Genomic DNA, 21,896 nt, shown 5'->3' with positions numbered 1-21,896 from the left:
CGCCGGGGTTCCGGTAGGTCGGTGCCAGGGACCGGCCCGTGGCTCCACCGCCCCGGTGCCGCAGCGCAGCGCTTCCCACCGCGGCGCTTCCCACCGCGGCGCTCCCACCGCAGCGCTTCCCACCGCGGCTCCCACCGCTCCCGGTACCGGCCCCGCGCGGCGCCACCGGCGGCCAGCAGGGGGCGGCCTCGGCCCGCACGGGGGCGGGTCCGGTGCGGAGCGGCGCTGGGCGCCCTCCCGGCCCCACGCGGGTCCCGCGCTGCCCCGGGGAGCCCCGGGTGCGGAGACCCAGCAGCGGGAGCGCTGACACCCCCGGCGCGACCCCCGCGGACCCGCCCCCTCCCGCCCCGCGGTCCCGGCCGCCCCGGCCCTGCGGTGGTGTCGTTTGCAGGTGACGGCGTCGCGGGGCCGTGCGGAGGTGACGGGCAGGCCATCAAGTAGAATTTGATTAATATGCAAATAGGCAACAGGGAGAAGGCGCGCGGGAGACAGCGAGTAATTAATCACTAGTTAAAAGAAATTAATACCAACAGCAGAGGTTGTCAGGAAACAGCAGTCGAGTTAATCATCCAGAAAATTGGAAGAGGAAGAAGATGAGCGTGTGTGAGGAGGGGAGGAGCGGGGGCTGAGCCCGGCACAGCCCGCGGCCCCGGCGACGGGCGGCAGGGTGACGGGTGACAGGGTGACAGGCGACAGGGGTGACGGGTGACGGCTGCCCCGGGGCTGCTGGGCTGGGCCGAACCCCCTGGGGCCGGTTCCCCGCCAGCAGGGGCCGGTGGTCCCGGGGGAGCCGCAGTGGGTGCTGGGCAGGGGCCGTGGGGCTCACACGTGTGTGCGGTGCTGCCCCAGGGTCCCCGCTTGAGCCGTGTGCTTGGTTGCCTGTGCCGTGATGGGACACGTGTGCCACCATGTGCACCGCCAGCGTGTCCCGGTCACGGCTGTGCCACGATGGGACACGTGTGCTGTGTGCACCGCCAGCGTGTCCCGGTCACGGCTGTGCCGCGATGGGCCACGTGTGCTGTGTGCACCGCCAGCGTGTCCCGGTCACGGCTGTGCCGCGATGGGCCACGTGTGCTGTGTGCACCGCCAGCGTGTCCCGGTCACGGCTGTGCCACGATGGGACACGTGTGCTGTGTGCACCGCCAGCGTGTCCCGGTCACGGCTGTGCCTGCAGCAGCAGCTCCGGGCCCCCCATGCACACTGGGTGCCCGGCTCTGCTCCTGCGTGTGCGTGTCCTGGTGTCCGTCCGTGTGTGTGCGTGTCCCCCGCGGTGTGCCCGTGCCAGCGGTGTGGGCAGGCGCTGGCGGTGGTCCCGGCGGGCTGGTGTGGCGCGGTGGGAGCCGGCGGGCGCTGGGCTGGCGGTGGCAGCATGCCCGGTGCCTGCACGGTCTCCTGCAGCAAAGCCTCCCGCGGGGCAGCCGGGGGCGATGCCAGACGCTGCCAGGCCTGGCCGACGCTTCCGCCTGCGATTAGCTGCCCCGGGGGAGGCTGTGTGGGGCAGGGTGGGGGCGGAGGGGCGGCAGCCCAGGGGCCACAGTGAGGGAACTTGGCATCCATCATCTGCCCTGGGCCGAGTGGGGACAGGGGCGTCAGGAGGTGCTGGACTGGCTCGTGCTGCGGGGACAGATGAGATCTTGGTGGAAAAGGGTCTGGTAGGGCAGGGCTGCCCGGCTCTGGGTGCGGAGGGGGCACCGGGGCCGTCCTGTGGCACAGAGGTGTGATCCTGATCCCCTGGTGAGGCAGGGCTACCCAGCTCTGGGTGCTGAGGGGGACCAGGGCCATCCCACGGCACAGAGGTGTGATCCTGATCCCGCCAGCTGCTCCTGCGCGGGCACGGAGGGACCCGGCCCGGCCGTGAGCTCATCATGGGGCTGGACCCCCTGCCCCTGCTGCTCCCACATGGGTACCTGCACACCAGGGACACACGTACTGCTGGGACTCACGTACATCTGGGACTCACGTACATCTGGGACACATGTACCGCTGGGACACACGTACTGCTGGGACACACGTACACCTGGGACACACGTACCGCTGGGACACACATACACCTGGGATGCATGCATGTCCAGCACACACGTGTGTGCCTGCACACAAGCCTGCACGTGTGCGTGTGTGCTGGGACATGCTGTGGAGTGATCCTGGGTGCAGCCAGAGCAGCTCGGCTCTGTCACTGGGGCTGGGACGTTGTCCAGCTCTGCTCACACCAGGCCCAGGCTGCGGGTGACACGGCTGTGGGTGACACGGCTGCAGGGGCAGCAGACCCCATTGCCTGCAGCAAATGTGTCTTTATCCCGCTGCGGTGGCCGGGCTGCAGCTGCGTAGCCACCGGGAGCTGCCAGGGTCACCGGGAGCTGCTGGCACAGGTCTGGGGGAAACCTTCCCTTTCTGGGTCACAGTTCCTGGAGCCTGCCCAGGGAGTCACCTGCTGTGGTTCTGTGTGTGAACCCACTGCTGGGTGTGCAAACCCCACTGCTGGGTGTGCAAACCCCACTGCTGGGTGTGAAAACCCCACTGCCGGGTGTGCAAACCCCGCTGCCGGGTGTGCAGCCCCCAGGCCAGGTTGTGAACCCCAGTGGTGGGTGTGCAGCCCCCCCAGGGGCTGCAGGGAGGGGGTGGGAAGGTGGCAGCCCTGGAGCAGGCCCAGGGAGAGGGGGGTGCCGGGGTCTCCTTAACCCCCGGGGTACTGGGATGGGGGCCCTGAGCCCGGGGGGTGCCAGGCTTGGGGCTCCTTAACGTCGGCGGGTGCCAGGGTGGGGCAGCCAGGGGAGGTCCCAGGGACCGGGGAGAGGGAGGCAGGATGGGATCCACGGGGTTGCTCCCCATTGTCTCTTGGCCCTGCTGTGCTGTCTGTCCCTGCCGGTCCCTGCCTGTCCCTGCACCCACGGGCAGGGGTCCATGCCCCCCTCCGCTCGCCGTGCCCCCGGGTCACCCCCTGCCGTTACCGGGCCGGGGCGGGCAGCGGAGCCGGGGGGCGGGGCAGCACCGCGCATGCCCCACGCGTGTCGGCCGCGGCCGCTCCTACCTGTCAGATGAAAAGCAATTCCCCGCGGGGACGCTCAAAGGCACTTTCAGGCTAAATCTCATTTCTCTCCCTCCCCCCTCGGCCGGGCGGCTGCGGCGCGGGGGGAGGGGCGGGACAATGCAATCAAAACCGGAGAAAATACCGGGGGGGCGGCTCTGCCTTCGGAAGTTCGCACCGCCGTAATTAGATCAGCGGGGGCTCATATGGACGCTGGAGGGACCCGCAGCCGCGCCGCGCGTAGCCGCGGTGACAGGGGCCCCGGGGGACCCGCCGGGGACAGCGGCGGCAGCTGCCCGATCCCCCCCGCGCGGGGCTCCTCCCGGCCCCCCCCGCTCCGGCTCGTCGGAGAGTGACATCAGCGCTTCGCGCAGTGGCGTCACCGGGGCATGACGTCACGAGGGGTGGTGTGGGCTCCAGCGGCTGGGGCGGGTCTGCGGGGGGGGCGGGGAGTGAGGAGCCGCCACCCGGCGCTGCCCCGGCCCCGCTCCGGTCACGTGTGGGGCAGCGGTCATGGAGGGGTGGGCGCTGTCCCCGCCCGCGGAACGTGTTCCCCGCCGCCTCCCCCGCGGGTTCTGCGCCCCCCGCAGCCGACATGCGGGTGTGGGCGTGGGGCTGGACACACAGACACCCCCAGATCCCGCAGCAGCCGGGACGCAGCGCGGCCCCGGAGTCGCTTTGGGGACGCCTCATCCCCTGCCCTCGCCCGGGCCGGTACCGGGTGACCTCCCCAGCCGCGCTGTCCCCCCGAGGGGGCCTTTCGGCTCTCGGGGGCGGCGAACGCGGGGCAGCGGGGGACACGGGGGTCCGCAGTCCCGGAGACGCGCGGCGAGGCCGGGGCGCCCGCGGGGTGTCTGGTGGCCCGTGTTCGGGCCCGGGGGGTGCGGGGGTGACCTTCCGTCCGCCCGTCCCGCCGCCAGAGCCGCTCCGCGCTCCTTAGTAAGGTGTCGCCTTTATTCCAAATATTTACACCCGGCCGGGCCGGGCCCCCCGAGCCCCCGGCTCTGCGGCCCCGGGGCCGCGGACGGGCCGGCGGGACAGACGCGATAGAAAATAACGTTAAAACTAAAAAGAAAAAAAAGGAAAAAGGCGAAAAATTGCACCAGTTGCCCCCGGGGGGGCAGCGCGGCCGCCCCGTCCAGCCCGGGGGCTCGGTCAGTCTCGGTGCCGGCCCGCGACCTCCCGGCCCCACCGCCGCCGCTTCAGTCCCCCACGTCGATCTCCTCCTCCGAGAGCTCGGCGGGCGGCGGCGGCGGCGCGGGGCCGGGCCCGGGCGGGCGCGGGGGGTCGGGCAGGGCCGCCAGCTGCTGCAGGGCGGCGGGGGGCAGCGCCTGCAGCGAGGCCACGTCGGCCCGGAGCTCCTCCAGGTCCCGCTTGAGCTTGGCGCGGCGGTTCTGGAACCAGGTGATGACCTGGGCCGTGCTGAGCGCCAGCCGGGCCGCCAGCTGGTCGCGGTCCGCCGGGGACAGGTACTTCTGCCGCAGGAACCGCTGCTCCAGCTCGTAGATCTGCTGGTTGGTGAACGCCGTCCGCGACTTGCGCCGCTTCTTGCAGGCCGGGCGCTGCCCCAAGGCGCCCAGCGGCTCCCGACCTGCGGGAACAGCGGGCTCAGCGCGCCGGCACCGGTACCGGCACCGCGCCCGTACCGGCACCACACCAACACCGCCGAGCCGAGCTGAGCCGAGCTTAAGCGACCCCAGCTGCGCGGAGCCCAACCGGGCTCGTCCCTGCCCCGCCAACCCCGCTGCCCAGCACCGACCCCCTCCCAGCCGTGAAACGCCGAAACCGGCCGAACCGACCCCACCCGGGTCGCGCCGAGCTGAACCGAGCCGAGCCGGCCCCAGCTCAGCCGCACAAACCAAACCAAGCCGCGCCGAGCCCCGGGCCTACCCGCGGCGCTGCCCGGGCGTGGCGCCGCTGCCGGGATCCCGGTACCGGGAGCGAAGAGCTGCCCGGGCTGGCCCCGCGCCGTTCCGCAGCGGTCCCTGTCCCGCCGGGGCCGCCGCCCGCTGCTGCGTGGGGCCGAGCCCACCCGTGTCCCGCCGGCGGCGCGGTCCGGCGGTCCCGGGACTCCGTGAGCCCGGTCCGCTGCCGCGGGGCTCGCACCGCGCCGGGGCCGGTAGCCCATAACGGAGCCCCGGGAGCTCCGGACGGCGGGGCCGGACCGGCAGCGCGAATCGCGGCCGTTCGACTGTGCTTTCACCCAACGATGTTCACGGGCCCCGGTGCCGGTGACTCCCCGGTTCGTGCGGTGCCCCGGGGTCCGGTCCCCGCTGCCGCTCTCGGCACGGCCGCGCCGCAGCCCCGAGGCCCCGATCCCGTCGCCCTCCGGTGCTGGTGACGGTGGAGGAGAGAAACCTCCCGTGAGGCGCGGATCGTGTCTGCCCGCGGCACCGGTACCGGCTCCGCACCGGCCGCAGGGTTCCGGTCCTGTCCCCCGGGGACCCCCGGCCCCGCTGCTGCTGTGAGCGGGTCCGTCCGTGCAGCGGCCCCAGTCATTCGTTACCGGAGCACCGGGATCTCCCGGCCGTGTCCGTGGGTCCGTCCCGGTAACGGGGTTTTACGTCACTCGCGAACCCCGATCGCTCCGTTTCTGTCTGTCTGTCGGTCCGTCGGGGCGAAGAGGCTTTTTTTTTCGTTTATCACGGGACCCGCGCTCTGCCCGGCCGTGTCCGTCTGTCCGTCCGAGCAATGAGATTTTACAATAATTACGGGAACCTCGATCTGTCTTCTTTCTGCCGGTGAGTCCGTCTGTCCGTGGGTCCCGGTTCACTCGCCGTTAGCCGCGCCCCCCCCGCTCGGACAGGGAAGGAGTTTTGTTTTCGCTGATTACAAGACCCACGCTCGGCCCGGCCGTGTCCGTCTGTCCGGCCGCGTAACGCGGTTTTACCTCCATCCCGGGAGCCCCACTCTGTCCCGTGTCTGTCCGTGGGTCCGTCCAAGTAAGGGGATTTTTTCCTTTATCGTGGGACCTGCGCTCCGCCCGGCCGTGTCCGTCTGTCCGGCAGGCAACGGCTCTTTTCGTTAATTACCGCAGCCCCGCTCTGCCCGGCCGTGTCCGTCTGTCCGGCCGGGTAACGTGTTGGGTTTTTTTACCATAATTCTGGGAGCTCTAAGCTGTTCCCTTTCCGTCCGCCTGTCCGTCCGTGCAACAGCTTCTTTTCGTTAAATACAGGAGCACCGATCCACCCGGCCGTGTCTGTCTGTCCCTCCGGATAAGGGCTTTTCCCCTTCGTTAAGCCCCGCTCTGTCCGTTTGTCCGTCCGGTTCGTTAGTTACCGGCGAACCGCTCGGCCCTTTCCAGCCCGGTGGGGAAAGGAGGTTTTTTTTCGTTAATTATGGAGCTCGGCTCTGTCCGTGTCCGTCTGTCCGTGTCCGTCTGTCCGCCCGGACAAGGGTTTTTTCGTTAACCGTGGGGCTGCACTCTGTCTGTCCCTGTCCATCTGTCCGGCCGGGTAACGGATTTCTTGCTTAATAACGGGAGCCCCGCTCAGTCTATTCGTGTCCGTCTGTCTGGCGGAGCAACGGTTTTCTCGTTAACGGCGAGGCCCGCGCTCTGCCGATCCATGTCCGTCTGTCCGGCCGAGTAACGATTTTTTTTTCTTCGTTAGTTGCATGAGCGCCGCTCCGCTCGTCCCTGTCCGTCTGTCTGTCCGGCCGACTAAAGGGTTTTTTTGTTGTTGTTGTGGTTTTTTGTGTGTGTTTTTTTGTTTTCGTTTTTTGTTTTTGTTAATCACGAAGCCGTGCTCTGTCTGTCTGTCTGTCCGTCTCGGTAAGGGTTTTTTCATTAACGGACGGAGCCCTGTTCTGTCTGTCTGCGTGTCCGTCCATTTAAGGGATTTTTCGTTATCGGCAGGCGCCGCGCTCCGCCCGCGCTTGTCTGTCTGTCTGTCCGCCCGACGGATGACTTTCGTCTGGGCCGCAGGGGCCCTGTTGCCGCTCGGTTCGTCCGTCCGTCCGTCCGCTCTCACGGCGGGTTTGTTCGCTGGGGCCGAGCCGGCGGCCGTTGGGACCGGTTCGATCCCGCGGGTCTATGACCCCCCGGGTCTGCCCAGCCCGGTGTCCCGGGAGAGCAGCCGCCGGACCCCGCCGGGAACCGCCGCGGTTCCCCGGCCCCCCGGTAACGGGTTTCTGCCGGAGAACCGGAGCCCGGCCGGAGCCGCCATGCCCGGGGCTCGCGGACGCTGGCGGCGGCTCGGTAACGGATTTTCGTTGCCGACGGGACTGATCCGTCGCTCTGCCCCTGCGCTCGGTCACGGTCACGGCTCGGCGGGGCCGGCTGCAGCCGCTCCACCCGGTGCAGCCCGGTCGCCGCCGCGGGACCGATCCGCCGCCCGGTACCGCAGCCGCCGAGGCCCGAGGCCGGGTCGGTCCCCGCGTGTCCCGGTAAAGCGCCCGGCCCGGCCGGTCCTCTCGGAGCTCCGGGCTGCCCGCAGCGGTGTCTCGGTCCCGGTCGCGGCTCGTCCGCCGCCGCGGAGCGGATTCGGCCGGGACTCGCTCGCGGTACCCGTGTCCGGCCCCGGGCTTCTCCCTCCCTCCGGGCCGCGGCCGCCGGTGCGGCTCCGGGGAGCGGTGTCGGGGCTGCCCCAGCCGGGCTGCCGCGGCCCCGAACCAGCACCGGCCTCTCCCCGGCCAGCGGCCGCCGGGTCTCTCGGCCGCGCTCGCCTCCCCGGGGGACGAGCGAAACTTACCGGGGCCGCGCCGGGCTGGGGGCGAGGAGGGACCCCGGCACCGCCACGGGCCCGGCGGCGGAGCAGTCCCGGACCCTCCCGCCCGCCGTCCCGGGCACCTGCCCGATGCCCGCCCCTGTTCCCCCGGTCCCGGAGCCCCCGACGCCCCGGTACCTTCGGCCGCCTGCAGCACGCCCAGCTCCAGCCCCTGGAAGGTTTTGCTGGCGAGTTCCTCCAGCGCGCAGAGCGGCGAGGACGGGGCGCAGCCGCCGCCGCGGGGCCCCGCTGCCTTCTCGGGGAGCCGGGCGGGGGGCGCGGCGGGGCCGGGGGGGCTCCCGCCGCGGGGCCGCCCCAGGATGTCCTCGATGCCGAAGGGGGTCAGCGGCTTGTTGGAGTTGGCGGGCGGCGGGAGCTGGTCCAGGGCGCTCCGCCGGCGGCCGCCGCCCGGGGGGTGCAGCGGGGGGGAACCGGCCGCCTCCCGCGCCGAGGTCATGGCGCGTCCCCGCTCCCGCACCGGGGCCGCCTCAGCACCGCGCCCGCCTCATCCCGCCGGGGTCCCCCCCTCTCGCCGTCCCGCCCGCGCATCAAGCCGCGGTCGCACTTAAACCCCGTGGGCGCAGCCCGCCCCCTCGGCGGGGGCCCGGCGGACCGCGGGGAGCGCTCGGCCTCCCGGAGCCGCTCGGCGGGGCTGGGCAGCTCCGCGCTCGCCGCCGCTCCCCTTGCCCCGCGGCCCGGCTGCCGCAGACTTAAAGACCCGGGGCCGGGGCGGCAAATTGGGCACCGGGAGGAGGAGGAGCCACCGGCGGGGGCGGGGGGCACCGCTCCCTCTCTGCCGCCGATACCGGGATGCAGACAGGGCGCGGTGCCGCGCCTCCCCCTCGTACAGCCATTTTAATTCCCTCCCGGGGGGCGGCCGGTGGGTGCCCGCTGTCCCCCCTCCATCATCCTCAGCGGAGCTTTTACCGTCGCAAAAATTTATTAGCTCCCCTGCTCTAAAATGCCCCATAAAAGCGCAGGGGCCGCCGCGTCTGGGAGTGATTAGGCCGCTTCGGGTGGGTTTTGGGTTTCAGAGTGCGGCCCGGCCATAAATCCCCCCCCCCGCAGCTGCCCTCCCCGGTACAAATAGCTCTGGGATCCTGACCGCTCGTAAAAAGCCCAGGGACGCCCGCACACGCAGGTGAGCCCCGGCTGCCGGCACCGGGCCTGGAGCCTCCGGTAGGACAGGGACCGGGGGGTGCCAAATCATCCCTCTGGGGCAATTTGGCATCCCCCAGTCCCAGTCCTGCCCAGTGACCCCATGGGGCTGCTGCCAGGATGTTCTGGGCCTGGCGAGGGGACATGGGGGGCACACAGAGGGGGTGTGGAGGGCACAGGGGTCACAGCAGTAATGGGAAAAAATGAACCTGTGGGCAGGGGGTGGTGGGAGAGCTGTGCTGGGCTGGGGGAGCAGGTGCAGGGGACCTGGCAGTGCTGGCGCTGGGAGGGGCTGGGGGCTTCCAATCTTGCTGACAAAGGCAGAACGCGATCCCCCGGCTGGAAATTGGAGTTAGACAAATTCAACCTTGAAATTTCCCAGCAGCCGGAGCAATTAAACGCCGGCGCGGGCGGGGGTAGGGGCTCCGGCAGCCTGGGATCAAACCGATTCGGGAGAGATTTCCAGGCTGCTCGCAGGAAGCGCCGGCCTGGCAGCGCGGCTGCCCCGGCATGGTGCTGCCAGACAGGCCCCCCCACGGGCTCACCGGGCCCCTCGCCACCGGCGTGCGAACCGCGGCAAGCCGACACAGCGGCGTTTGCATGGCTGCCTCGTGTGCGGCTTTTGTCCTCTCCGATGGCGGCAGCGTGACGTGGGGAGGTGTGGAGCTGCCGCTGCTGCGTGTGCCGCCAGCTCCCCTCGCTTGCTCCGGGTGAGCCGTGTCCCCCGCTCCCGCCCCGGCCGCTGGCCCCGCAGGAGCTGCCAGCAGACCCAGGCTCAGCTGGGCCCTCCCTCCTGGACACGAGGCCGTGGGCACCCAGCAGGCAGGGCCAGGGAAGGGACACAGCCCCAGCACGGCCCCGGTTGGTGCCTGTGCCCTGCGCTCCGTCCCAGCTAATGTCCTGTGACACACCAGGAAATTGCTGCTCGGGATAATTCCTTGTTCTTGCACCGCTCGGGCTCAGGGCTCGCAGGGTTCGCAGCCGCCCTACTCCACTGAGCAAAGCCCCTGCAGCCCAGGAGCTCGGGGGCCGGAGCGAGCTCTGCTGCAGAGTCCTGGGCCAGCAGTGCCTGAGCGCTGCAGCCAGGCCGGGCACTGGGCACCGGGCACTGGGCAGGCAGGAGCGGGCTGGCGCCCAGCGGAGCTCCGGCAGCATCGCTCACCCGATGGGACACCCCAGCACCCCTGCTCCATGTCCCCTGCCCATCGCTTCGCAGTGGTTGGGTGAACACCCTGCGCGGCAGCCAATGCCCAGGAAAGCTCCCGCGAGCAGTGCCAGCACCTCTCGCTCTCCTTGAGCCCCGACTCGTGCCCAGGAGCCCCGTGGCAGCCCAGGGCGCTGCCGAGGTGCGCCAAGCAACCTGGGTCCTGCTGGGCCCCAGGCAGCGCTGAGCTGGGCAGGGGAGGCGCCAGCTCCAGCTGTGGGAACCGCTTGTCACCCCAAAGCGGGACACACAGAGGAAACAAAAGGAGAGCTCTGGGTTCTTGCAGGAACGTTGGCATTTCCTGCAGTGTGGGGCAGAGCGCCCTGCGCCGGCTGGACGCCCGCGGCGGGGGGGATGGCGGCGGGCACGGCTGCTTGGATGAATCCGGTGGCACCACGGGGCAGCACGGCTGGTGTGGCACTGCCAGCGCCGCCTCAGCTCCCACGCCCCTGTCCCACGGGGCTGCGGTCCCTTAGGGGTCCCTGCGGGTCTGGGGCCACGTGCGAGGCCTGGGCCCCTCCCCAGCAGCCATGCCAGGCTCTGCACACCGGCACGGGGGCAGTGGCGCCTCAGCGTGCGTGTGCACAAGGGTGCGTGTGCACAAGGGTGTGTGTGCACAAGGCTGTGTGCACATGTGAGGGTGTGTGCACGCGCGTGAGGGGGTGTGTGCACAGGTCAAGGCGTGTGTGTGTGTCACGGTGTGTATGTGCACAAGGGTGTGTGTGCACGTGTGAGGGTGTGTGTGCACGGGTGCCAGGGTGTGTGTTTGTGTCAGGGTGTGTGTTTGTGCCGGGGTGTGTGCACGCACGCGGGGGTGTGCACGCAGGCACAAGGTTGTCCCTGTGCTGGGGACCGTCCATGCCGGTGGGGCCTGCCCTGTTCCCCCCGTCAGGATGCTCCATCTCGGGGTGACCCCCAGTTCCAGGCACCGGCAGCTCTGTGTCCCCCACGGCGGGGCACCCAGGGCCACCCTGCCCGCGTGGCCCAGCGCGGTGCAGCCGCGGGGGCGCAGGTTGGCGGGACACCCGCACCGCGCCGGGTAGCGCGGCTGGGGGAGGCGGTGGCTCAGCCGCTAACACGCTTACGAACCAGCGCCGCGCGCTGCCCCTGATCTATTATTTAGCGGATCCATTTCAATAACGCGTCTCCGTGCCGAAGCGCCTGGCGGTAACTCGATTAGGGCCGCTCCCGGCCCCACGCCGGAGCTGGCGCTGCAGAGCAGTTTGCACATGGAAATTGCTTGCAAATGAATTTTCCTTTAATAAGGGGAATAGCTCGGTGCAAAATTAAACTGTCGGTAGCAGAGACAAGTGGGGCATTGCCAGGGGAGCCGCCGGCAGCGCCGCGCCGTGCACGGGGGAGGAGACCCAGACAATTACTGGCAATAAATCCTGACCCTGCTCACGGGGATGGTGGCCACTGGCGAAGCCACAGCTAATGGGATTACACCTTGCCCCGGTAAACAGGGATTAATGTGCTGGGAGCCGGGGGACGCTGGGGATCCCCCCCAGGGGCTGTTGGCAAATGATCTATTCATTAACACGTGCTGACCTCGCTGTGCGCACCGGTGCGGGGCTGATCGACCTCGCCGTGCACACCAGTGCGGGAGTGACCGACCTCCATGTGCACACCGATGTGTGGCTGACCAACCTGGCTGTGAGCACCAGTGCGTGGCTGACCGACCTGGCTGTGCACACCGGTGAGGGGCTGATCGACCTCGCTGTGTCCAGTGAGCTGGAGGGAGCAGTGACAGGGACAGGGACGGGGACAGGGACGGGGACAGGGATAGGGATGGGATGGGATGGGATGGGATGGGATGGGATGGGATGGGATGGGATGGGATGGGATGGTATGAGATGGGATGGGGATGGGGATGGGGACAGGGATGGGGATGGGGATGAGGACAGGGATGGGGATGGGGACAGGGATGGGATGGGGATGGGGATGGGATGGGGATGGGGACAGGGATGGGAATGGGATGGGGATGGGATGGGGATGGGGATGGGAAAGGAATGTCAGGGGTGTGGCTGGGGACACACGACACGTGGGGCCTGGCACATGGCTCAGCTGCTTCCACATGCGTGTTCCAGGGCAGGCTCAGCCTGGCGTGCAGACGGGTGCTCACACGTGTGTGTGCTGTGCTCACACGTGTGTGTGGTGTGCACAGTCTCCCCCTCCAGACACCCTGCAGCCGTGTGCGTGGGCCCAACTGTGTGCAGGTGTGTGCAGCGTGTGCAGACGTGCATGGAGGCAATCCTGGAGCGGCAAGATGTGCAGAGCTGCCACACGCGTGTGCAGGTGCACACACACATGGGGGCACACACACGCAGACACACGTGCCAGCGCCGCGGCTGCAGGGACCATCGGGGCTGGGGCAGGAGCAGGACAGGGCCCTGGGGGGACGCCCGGGCAGGGTGGGAGGAAAACGCGGGTCCCCTGCCCCGCGCCATGCACAGGGGGAGCGACGTGCCAGGGACAGGGGTCCCGCCGGCTCCAGCTGCTGCCCTGCCCCGGGACCCCCTCTCCACGCCGGGGCCTCCATATGGGCCTGGGCCAAACTCCAGCCAAATGGGCTGGGGGGGGGTTGCATTTCAAAGCCTCCGGCTGGAGCAAACGCCGCTGCCCCCCCGCTGGGCTGTCACCCGTCCGCGCCCCCTGACCCCGGCACGGCAGCCCTGGCGGGGACCGTCCTGTCCCCTTCCCAGGGCTGGTGGGGACCCTCTGGCCAGGGGCCCGTGCTGGGTGGCCCCGTGCTGGAACCCCTGCAGGAGTCGGGGTCCCTCCTGGGCTGATCGCAGGGGGCAGGGGGACACGCCAGACGCCACGGGGAGTGGGCTGGGGCAGTGGGTTGTGGGAACCGCGTCCCGCCGTGGGGCAGAGCCGCTGTGTGGGGCCACGTGGGGCAGAGCCGCTGTGCGGGGCCACGTGCCCGCTGCCCGCGGCGGTGGGGGCTGCCGGCGGCGGGCGGCAGGAAGCGGGCAGCAGCGCCGGCTCACCGCGCCGCTTCCTTCCCTGCCGCAAAAATAGCTGAGAAGGGATGGGAAGGGATGGGGACAGGGACGGGGATGCGGTGGCTGGCAGAGGTGGCCGGAGCAGGGGGTGCCAAGGCCCCGCTCTCCTGTGACGCCCCGGCACAGCAGAGGTGCCAGCGGTGCTGGCACGGCCCGGGCAGTGGCTGCTGCAGGAGACCGCGGCCACTCTCACCGGGCACAGTGGCGCAGGGTTTGGGGCTCTGGCCATGGTCCAAGGGTGCCTGTGAGTGGGGCACCCTGGTCACTGCCTGCTGTCCCCCCAGTGTCCCCAGGGCCCGGGACCCTGGGACCCGCGGCCGCAGCAGCCGGGGTGCGCTGGCAGGGCGGCCATGCGGATTCAATTAGGGCGAGAGCGCGGGGGGCTCGGCGCTCGGGGGGCAGCGCGGAGGAAATGGCCGTCTGAGCCGCTGACAGCCCGGCCCCGCGCCCAAGATGAACGACCGCCGGATGAAAGCTCCGCACGCCGACAGCGCGCACCTGAGCGAGGAGCAGGGCCGGGGCGGCGCGGGGGCTGCCGAGGAGCTGCGGAGGGTGGTACCCGGTGGCCTCAAGGATGGGGACGTGGCACCGGTGGGGCGCAGCCCAGGGCTGGGCACCCATGGTCGGGCGAATGATCGAAGGGTGAGGGCGAGCAGGGCACCCGTGGCAGCGCCGTATGCAGGGTGACACAGGGGGCTGGCGGGGCTGTGGCGGCACAGCGGCTCCTCCGGCACACGGCGCCGGTGGCACCCACGGGGCGCCCGCCACGGGACCGGCCCCTCGCGCCCCGGCCGGCGAGCGCTGGGCTGGCAGCGCGGAGCGGGGATCGATGGGCCGCGGCGGGTCAGCGATGCCATTAACCCCGGCGAGGCAGCCGCGCCGCGCCGCGCAGAGGTTAATTAAAAAGAAAAGTGCACTGAAACGCGGCGGCGGCGGGGGGGGCGCGTGGCTGCGCTTTGGCGGGCAGCGGGCACGGTGCTGCTGGGTTTGCCATTGGTGCCTTGGTGCCAGCACCTGCCTGGTGGGGTGGGGGGGATGTTGGGGTTGCGTGTGTGTGTGTGTGTGTGCGCACGTGCGTGTGCCCCCGTCAGTGTCTGCACTTGGGCACTTTACCGTGTGGGGCTGGGTGCCCGTGTGCCATGGAGCTGGGGGGGCACGGTGATCTTGAGGGTCTCTTCCACCCAAAATGATTCCGTGACTCGATGACCTGGCCATTCCGGCAGAGGGCACAGCGAGGGTTGTGTCACGCTGTGCCATGTGTGCCATGCCATGCTGTGCCATGCCATGCTGCGCCATGCCATGCTGTGCCATGTCAGGCTGTGCCATGCCATGCCATCCTGTGCCATGTCATGTGTGCCATGCTGCGCCATGCCTTGCCGTGCCGTGCCGTACCATGCCATGCCGTACCGTGCCATGCCGTGCCGTGCCATGCTGTGCCATGCCATGCTGTGCCATGCCATGCTGTGCCATGTCATGTGTGCCATGCCGTGCCATGCCATGCCATGCCATGCCGTGCCGTGCCATGCTGTGCCATGCCATGCTGTGCCATGCCGCGTGGCAGGGCTGGGCCGGAGGAAGAAGAGCCGTCGCAGAGGAAGCCCCATCCTTCCTCCTCCTCCCGCCCAGCCCTGCTCTATTCTTAGTCCCGGTCTGTCCCGCATCCTCCCCGCCCGGCCCGGGTCCAGCCCTGTGCCCCAGAGGGACCCTGGGGTGGGACAGTGGGGCTCCCCCCGTGGGCACCGCGTCCCTCTCCACAACCTGCTCACTGCCCCCAGCTGCTGCCCCAACTCCAGACCCGACAGCTGTGCTGCCCGGCCCCCCAGCTCCCACGGCACAGCACGGCACGGCACAGCATGGCACGGAATGGCACAGCATGGCACGGCATGGCACGGAATGGCACAGCACGGCATGGCACGGCATGGGCATGGCACAGCACGGCATGGCACAGCACATCACGGGGGGTCAGCCATCCAGTGTGCTGGTGCAGGATCGGACCCTCCTGCCCGCTGGCATCAGCCCTCACGCAGGGCCTGGCATGACCAGGTGTCCCCTGGCCCATCCCTGTCCCCTGGGCTGGGGGGGCTCTGCCCCGCTGATGAGGGTGTGGGAAGGGAGACGGAGCCCCCAGGGTGTGAAGGGGGAGGAAGAATGGGGCGTGGGGACAGTGCCCCTGGGGACGGGGCTCATCTGGATGTGGGAACAGGGGACGGCACCTTTCCCTGGACGGGGACCCCGATGACGGCGTCACTCCCAGCATGGGGACTCTGGGCACCCCGCCTGTCCGTGTGTCCTGGGTATGTGTCTCTGTGGGTTTGGGACTGGAAACCAGCCTTGCTGGGTTTGGGGATCAGGGGGTGTCCCCCAGCTGGGGCAGGGCCGTGCTGGTTCGCGGTGACCCCTGTGTGGTGAGGCCATCCCTGGCCCGTGGCAGGTGTGGGGGGGTCAGCACAGCAGCTCCGCATTCCTGCTCCCGGCGGGGTGATCCGGTTACCCGGCTGGCTGCCGGCCCTGGGATTAATCTTCCCGGGTGCCCTTTGGAATTTGCCGCCCGAGGCCCCGCGGGGTGTTTGGGGGGGTCTGGCCAGGCATGGGCTGGGCCAGCAGGGACAGGGACACAGGGGGTGGCAGCCGGGCTGGCACAGGAGCGGGAGTGGCTGGGATAGCGGGAGGATGGATGGGGATGGACACAATCCCCTTGGCCCCAGCACCGGCCCTGCTGGGGTGATGGTGGCCCGGCCAGCGCAGGTGACACGGGCATGTGGCTGTGTGTGCTGAGGATGGGATGGGATGGGATGGGATGGGATGGGATAGGGATGGGATGGGATGGGATGGGATGGGATGGGATGGGAATGGGATGGGATGGGATGGGATGGGATGGGGATGGGAATGGGATGGGATGGGATGGGATGGGATGGGATGGGATGGGATGGGATAGGATGGGGATGGGATGGGATGGGATGGGATGGGGATGGGGATGGGGATGGGGATGGGGATGGGGATGGGGTGGGATGGGGTGGGGTGGGGATGGTGCCGCCCCCCAGCTCACCCCCAGAAGCAGCCTCTGCCGCACCAGCGGTGCCCCAACCCCTGTCCCCTGCACCGCGGCCGGTGCCCCCGCCAGCAGAGCCGCGGGGCACGGGTGCTGCGTGACTGCGGCGTGGGAGGGGGACTGTGCTGCCGCGGGACCGGGATCACATGCAATTAGCCGCCAGACGGAGACGCGGCGTTTCAATAACCCGCCAAATTGATTTAGGGAGAGTGGGAGCGGGCGGGCGGCAGCCGCGGCAGAACGAGCCCCCGCACTGGGGCTCCAGGGACACCCGCCAGCCCCATCCCTTGGTTGGACCTGCCTGGCAGCCCCAGTCCGTCCTGAGGACACGGTGGGGTGGGCAGCAGGACCCCCACCCCGGCTGCGGGTGTGCTGCAGGGGGGTGCCGGGGGGACAGGGCCAGGGGTGCCCGGATCCACAAAGCCGGTCTGGGCAGGGGGCAGCGGTATCGGGGGCTGGACGTGGGGCTGCTGTGCTCCCAGGGTACCCACAGCCCAGCATATCCCGGGGCTCATTCTGCACCCCCTGCCCAGGAACGTGGCACCTTCCTGCTCAGCATCCCATACCCCCTGCCAGGGTCCCGCTCACGAACACCCAGCCGGATGGTGACGATGGAGCTGCCGTCATGGGAGAGATCCCAGCTCCGGCCCGCAGCCCCGGCACGGCCACCAGGTCGGGAAAAGGCGTGTGGTGGCTGCCGGTCACCCCCGGGCCCCGGCACCGCGCGATGTCGGCACGCTGGGGATGGCATTGCCGCTGGCACGGCTGCAGCGGGGGCTCAGCCTGGTGTGTGTGGTGTGGCCAGGACCCCCTGCCAGCGGCTGAGCCCAGCAGTGCCATCACAGCTCTGGGGGTGCCGGGGCACGGACCCCATGCACTGTCCCACCAGGGCGCTGCAGCTGCCGGCGGCCACCGGCTGGGAGTGGGAACGCTGGAGCGATGGCTGCGCTGCTGGCGCGGAGCAGCGGGGAGAGAGCCAGGAGCGCCGTCCTGCTGCACGTGGAGCCGCCAGCCCTGCTGGGACCGGGGCTTCCTGCGAGGAAGGTGCGACCAGGAGGGGAAGGCTATAAAACCCAGGAAATGCTCTGAATAGCGAAGGTAACCGCTGTGCCGGGCCCGTGCTGCCGGAGCTGAGCCGAGCAGGAAGCTCCAGGGTGCTGGGCTGAGACTGGGACAGCGGGAACCCCCCTGTGGCCCTGGCGCCGGCAGCCCTGGCGCTGGCAGCCCTGGCACCGGTGGCCCTGACATCAGTGGCACTGGTGCTGGCAGCCCTGGCACCAGTGGCCCTGTGCAGTGCGTTGGGCTGTGCTGAGCCCTCAGTGACTGTGGGTGTTTCCACTCTTGCTGTGATTTGCCCTGAAAACCTGACCCCGCATGGTGCCTGTTTGACTGCTGGGGGTCACCGGGGACCGGGGGGACCAGTGCGGCCATGGGGAAGGGACCGGCCAGTGTTGTGTGTCCCTGCAGTGCTGGGGCAGGTGGCAGCACAGGGGACGCGCTGCCCCATGGGTGGAGTGCTCACGGGGCCAAGGGACAAGAGCAGGAGCACTCGTCCTGTGTCTCCCACCCTGCCCGGGGCTGTGGACCCCAGGACCATGCAGGGAGGGAGGAGCGTCCTGGCCAGGATGGCTCCAGTGCCCACGGCGCCTTCGCTGGGCCGAAGCACGGCTGGTGGGAGCCTTGGGGACCAGCCGCCATGGCGCGGTGCAGGTCCCTGCACCAGCCCGGCGCTGCTGCACGGCTCGCCCGGGTCCTGCCCCTGCCCTGGGCACGTCCCAGGCGGCCGTGGGCTCGGCCGGTGCCCTCACTGGGGCCGTGGGCGTGCGGGCGGCCGTGCCGCGCTCCCCGTGCAGTGATTTATGGCGGGGGAAGCACGCGGTGCAGACAGATCGGGCCATAAAGCCGGGACAGGAAGTCGCCCGACTTCAAAGGGCGCGCGGGACTGCGGCCGCAACAATGGCAGGGCCGGCGAGCACCCGGCTGCGGCGCCCACGGCACAGCGCAGCTCCCACGGCACAGCGCAGCTCCCACGGCACAGCGCAGCTCCCACGGCACCCACAGCTCGGCACCCACAGCACAGCACTCACGGCACGGCACCTGCACCGGCCCATCCCCGGCGACCTGGAGAGACCCCACCTGTGAACACCCCACACCTGCACCCAGTGTGCGCAGCCCGTGCGCATCCTGCGTGCATCCCATGTCCGTCCCCTGCCCGTCCCGTGTGCACGGCCGCTGGGTGCCCGGGCCTGGCCGCGGCCCCCGAGCCGCTCCGCGGGGGTGCCCGGTGCGAGCACGGCGCTGGAGCGCACCCCGCCTCGCGCCCCGCGCACGCAGGAAGGCGGGGGGGCGCGGTGGCCGCAGCCTGCAGACAAAGGGCCGCAGGAAACGCCGTCGTCCAAGATAAACCGGGAAAGGTGAGGGGGTGCGGGGTGCCCTCCCTCCCGGTTCCCACGGCCCCGCCAAGCCGCACGCCTTGAGATGGGCTGGAGGCGCCCGGCCCCGGCGCCCCCTTCGCCGGGAGCACCCGCCCTGCCGCCACCGGCACTGGAGGGACGCCGGGCGCGGGCTCGTCCTCGCAGCCAGGGTTGTGCTGGGGGTGCCGGTGGGGCCGGTGGGACCGGTGGGACCGGTGGGACTGGTGGCAGGGCTGGGTCCCGGGCTGGGGTGCCAGGGCTGCTCCCATCACCAGCCAGGACTGCTCCGAGCTCCCCTGGGCACCGCACCGGTCCCAGCCCCGGCCGGATGGGGACCCCATGGCTGGGGGTGTCGGGGTCCTGGGGGCAGCACTCAGGGGGTCCCTGCAGCCAGCACCACTCTCCCAGGGCCCCGCGGCCACGTCCCCCGGGGCTGGGGCAGGACCCGCCGTGGCCCCTCCATCCGCGGGAAGGTGCCCCCCGCCCCCATTCCCACGCTGCCGGGCGCCCGGTGCCAGCGCCGGTGCCCACATCCGCGGGAAGCCGGCAGGAAGCCGGCACCGCCATCCCGCCCGCCCCGGCCCCGCCGCCCCCGTGCAGGGCATGGCGGGCACCGGCCGGCGCTGCCGCGGTGCCGGAGGGCGCGTGGGCACAGCATGCCGGCCCGTCAGAACCGCACGGCGTCGTTTAAAGACGATCAGGCAGTGACAGGAATTAAATTGTGTTTTGATTTTCTCATTAGCCTAATCTCCAGCACGCCTCGTTACGGGATAATTTCCCCGCACCGACATGACAGCTCATTCACACCATGACAGCCATATGCCAGTGTGCCCACGCCACGCACCGGCTGGCACCGCGATGCCCGGCAGGGATGACCGTGTGCCCCGGCGGGTGCCCTCAGGGTGGGCTGTGGCGGGGGCCAGGGTGCGTGGCGGCGCCGGCCGGGCCCTGGCACACGTGTCCCCGCGGTGCCCATCCGTCGGCGCCCCGCGGAGAGGCGCTGGCAGGTCCCGCTGTGCCGCGGGCTGGCAGCCGCGTGAGGCCCCGCTGTGCGGCCCAGCAGCTGGCCCGGCAGCACGGTGCCACCACGCTGGCACTGCCGGGGCTGGGGCCGGGAGGCCGCGGTGGTGCCATGCAGGGGGACCCAGGCTGTGCAGGGGTGTCCCAGGGCCAGCCCCATGCGTGGGTCGCACTCACCCCGCAATGGGGTGTGAAGGCGGCGGGCGCGGGCGGCTCGTTTGTCTCTGTCAGGAGCCGCGTGGGAGCCGGTGCTGCCGGAGCGTGGCAGGGATGGCGCGGCCGGGGGTGCTCAGCACGGCCCCGCTCGCCTGTGACACGGCCTGTGACACGGCCCGTGCCAGCACCGCACACCAGCTGGTACCGCGGGTGGGATCCCTGTGCCCACCCGTGGGATGGGGCAGGGGCTGGGGGGACAAGCAGGGCCCCAGAGCGAGGTCCGTGGGGCAGCAGGGAAGGGGCTCAGCCCCAGCAAGGGACGGTCAGGAGGGGCCATAGGGCGGGGGGCACAGCAGGACAGGGTGCTTGGGGACCTCGGCATTGGAGGGAGGGGGGCTGACACCATCCCCTGGGCTGTGCCATGCGCCCAGTGTCCCCACCCTGCCACTCCACGGTGACTCCAGGGTGCAGGGGCTGCAAAACCATGGGGGCCGTTACGGCTAATGGCGAGGGGTCCCTCCAAGGAGTCCCTCCTGTCCTCCTGGCAGCCCCACAGCGCTGGCACGGGTTCATCCTCCCGCTCAGCCACCCCGTTACCGCCCGGGCAGCCAGGGGCTGCGGGACCCGGCCGCACCTGCAGGCCCCGGCACGGCTGGAGCATCCCCCCGGCACAAGGGGTGACCATAGCAGCACGTCCCTGCCCCAGTGTCACCCCATGGGGCTGAGGGGGGCAGCTGGGGCTGTTTACCCCTTCACTCCTCAACAGGCCCTTCGCCGGGCCCGGGACCCCCTGGGCTGGGGGTGCCACCGTCCCCAGTGCACAGCCGGGCACACTCAAGGGACATGGGGACAGGGGAGTGGGAACCCCAGGGTCCCTGCATGGCCGAGGAGCTCCCAGGGCTGGGGGCCGTGCAGTGACCGGGCCGTGCCAAGGTCTCCCGGGCAGGGCTGTGCAGCCCCCGCCGCCCCCGGGACAGGGGGCTCAGGTTTCTCCCGCTGCCGGGCTGGAGCCCGCGGCCATTAGCCCCCTGGGAGCATGACGGGGCCGGGATATCAAAGTGCCTTCGCCCCTCACTAACCGGCGTGATCGTGGCTTGCAGCCCCCCCACCACGGCCGGGCCAAGGGTGCAGGACCCCGTACCGGCACCTGTCCCTGTCCCACTGCCCCCGGCACCACCCGCGGCCTCGACCGGGGGCTCCCGCCGCACCCCCCAAGCTTGTCCTGCTCTCCCGGGCTCCCCTGGGAACCTCCGTCTCCAGGGCTGCCTGGGGCTCCCCTTGCACCCCCGGGCTCCTTCTGCCCCCTGGGCCTCCCCAGGTCCCCCGAACCGCCGTCTCCTCTCGCTCCCCCGCATCCCCAGCAGCCCCCGCCCCTGCTGGACCCCGGCAGCCCCGGGGGATGGTGCAGCCCCAGCCCCCGGCGGGCGATGGGGCCAGGCTGCGGGCAGGGGCTGCTGGCACCGACCCCCGCGCCCGCCCCCGCTCCCGTCCCGGCGGGGGCTCATTTACCAACGTCAGCCCCGCAGTTGGTTTGAATTAGGCTGCTCCGCGGCCGGCGCTGATAAGGGAGGGGGCGCGGGGCTGGGGGGCGCGGGGGGCTCCCGGCCCCGCTCCCGCTTCCTGCTCTGCCGTCTGGAACCGACTGCCAGAGCCGCTGCTGAAAGACACGGGAACGGCCCCCGCCTCACCACCCCCTTCATCCATCCATCCATCCATCCATCCATCCATCCGTCCATCCATCCATTCGTCCGTCCCCCGCCCGCTCGCACGGCCGTGCTGCCCTCCCGGCGCCCCGGCAGGCGGCCCCGGTTGGGACCCCCGTCCCGCGCCCACCCCGCGCCCCTCTGCCCTGGCTGCCCCAGGAGGCTCCGGTGGGTGCCGGGGGGCGGGACGGAGCGGTGCCGGCGGGCCCAGCGCATCCCGGGGCTGCCGGGCGCGACCCGGCGCAGCGAGGCCCTGGGCACCGCGGGGGGGCACAGCGGCGGCCGGACACTGATCCCGTCCCAGCAGGGGCAGCGCGGCCCCCGGGCCTCTGCCCGCGTTTCACCACGTACTTAGCAGGGGCTTTCGGCACGGGGGGGCCGCGGCCGCCCCGAGTGAGGGATGGCCGACAGCTGGGCCGGGGAGAGGGGCCGGTAACCGGATCCCCCGGCGGC

The 21,896-nt window shown here is 70.7% G+C and overlaps 1 protein-coding gene and 1 long non-coding RNA gene across 2 annotated transcripts; one reads left to right on the top strand and one right to left on the bottom strand.

Annotated features, from left to right (window-relative positions):
- Nucleotides 1–3,962: 3,962 nt before the first annotated feature.
- Nucleotides 3,963–8,405, bottom strand: LBX2 (ladybird homeobox 2). The gene is made up of 2 exons (XM_065837557.2): nucleotides 7,867–8,405; nucleotides 3,963–4,613 (listed from the first exon to the last, which is right to left on the bottom strand). Exons 1-2 carry the CDS (start codon nucleotides 8,183–8,185, stop codon nucleotides 4,225–4,227), a joined length of 708 nt encoding a protein of 235 aa, XP_065693629.1. The 5' UTR covers nucleotides 8,186–8,405; the 3' UTR covers nucleotides 3,963–4,224.
- Nucleotides 8,406–15,276: 6,871 nt separating this feature from the next.
- LOC139827886 (uncharacterized) lies at nucleotides 15,277–17,458 on the top strand. The gene is made up of 3 exons (XR_011739008.1): nucleotides 15,277–15,395; nucleotides 16,727–16,822; nucleotides 17,040–17,458. It is a non-coding gene; the product is annotated as an uncharacterized lncRNA (long non-coding RNA).
- Nucleotides 17,459–21,896: the final 4,438 nt, after the last annotated feature.

The sequence above is a fragment of the Patagioenas fasciata genome, chromosome 4 (genome assembly GCF_037038585.1).
Source record: "Patagioenas fasciata isolate bPatFas1 chromosome 4, bPatFas1.hap1, whole genome shotgun sequence".
In the NCBI taxonomy this organism is placed as follows: domain Eukaryota; kingdom Metazoa; phylum Chordata; class Aves; order Columbiformes; family Columbidae; genus Patagioenas; species Patagioenas fasciata.
The sequence above is the reverse complement of the archived record's forward strand: the minus strand, read 5'-3'. Positions and strand labels throughout refer to the sequence as shown.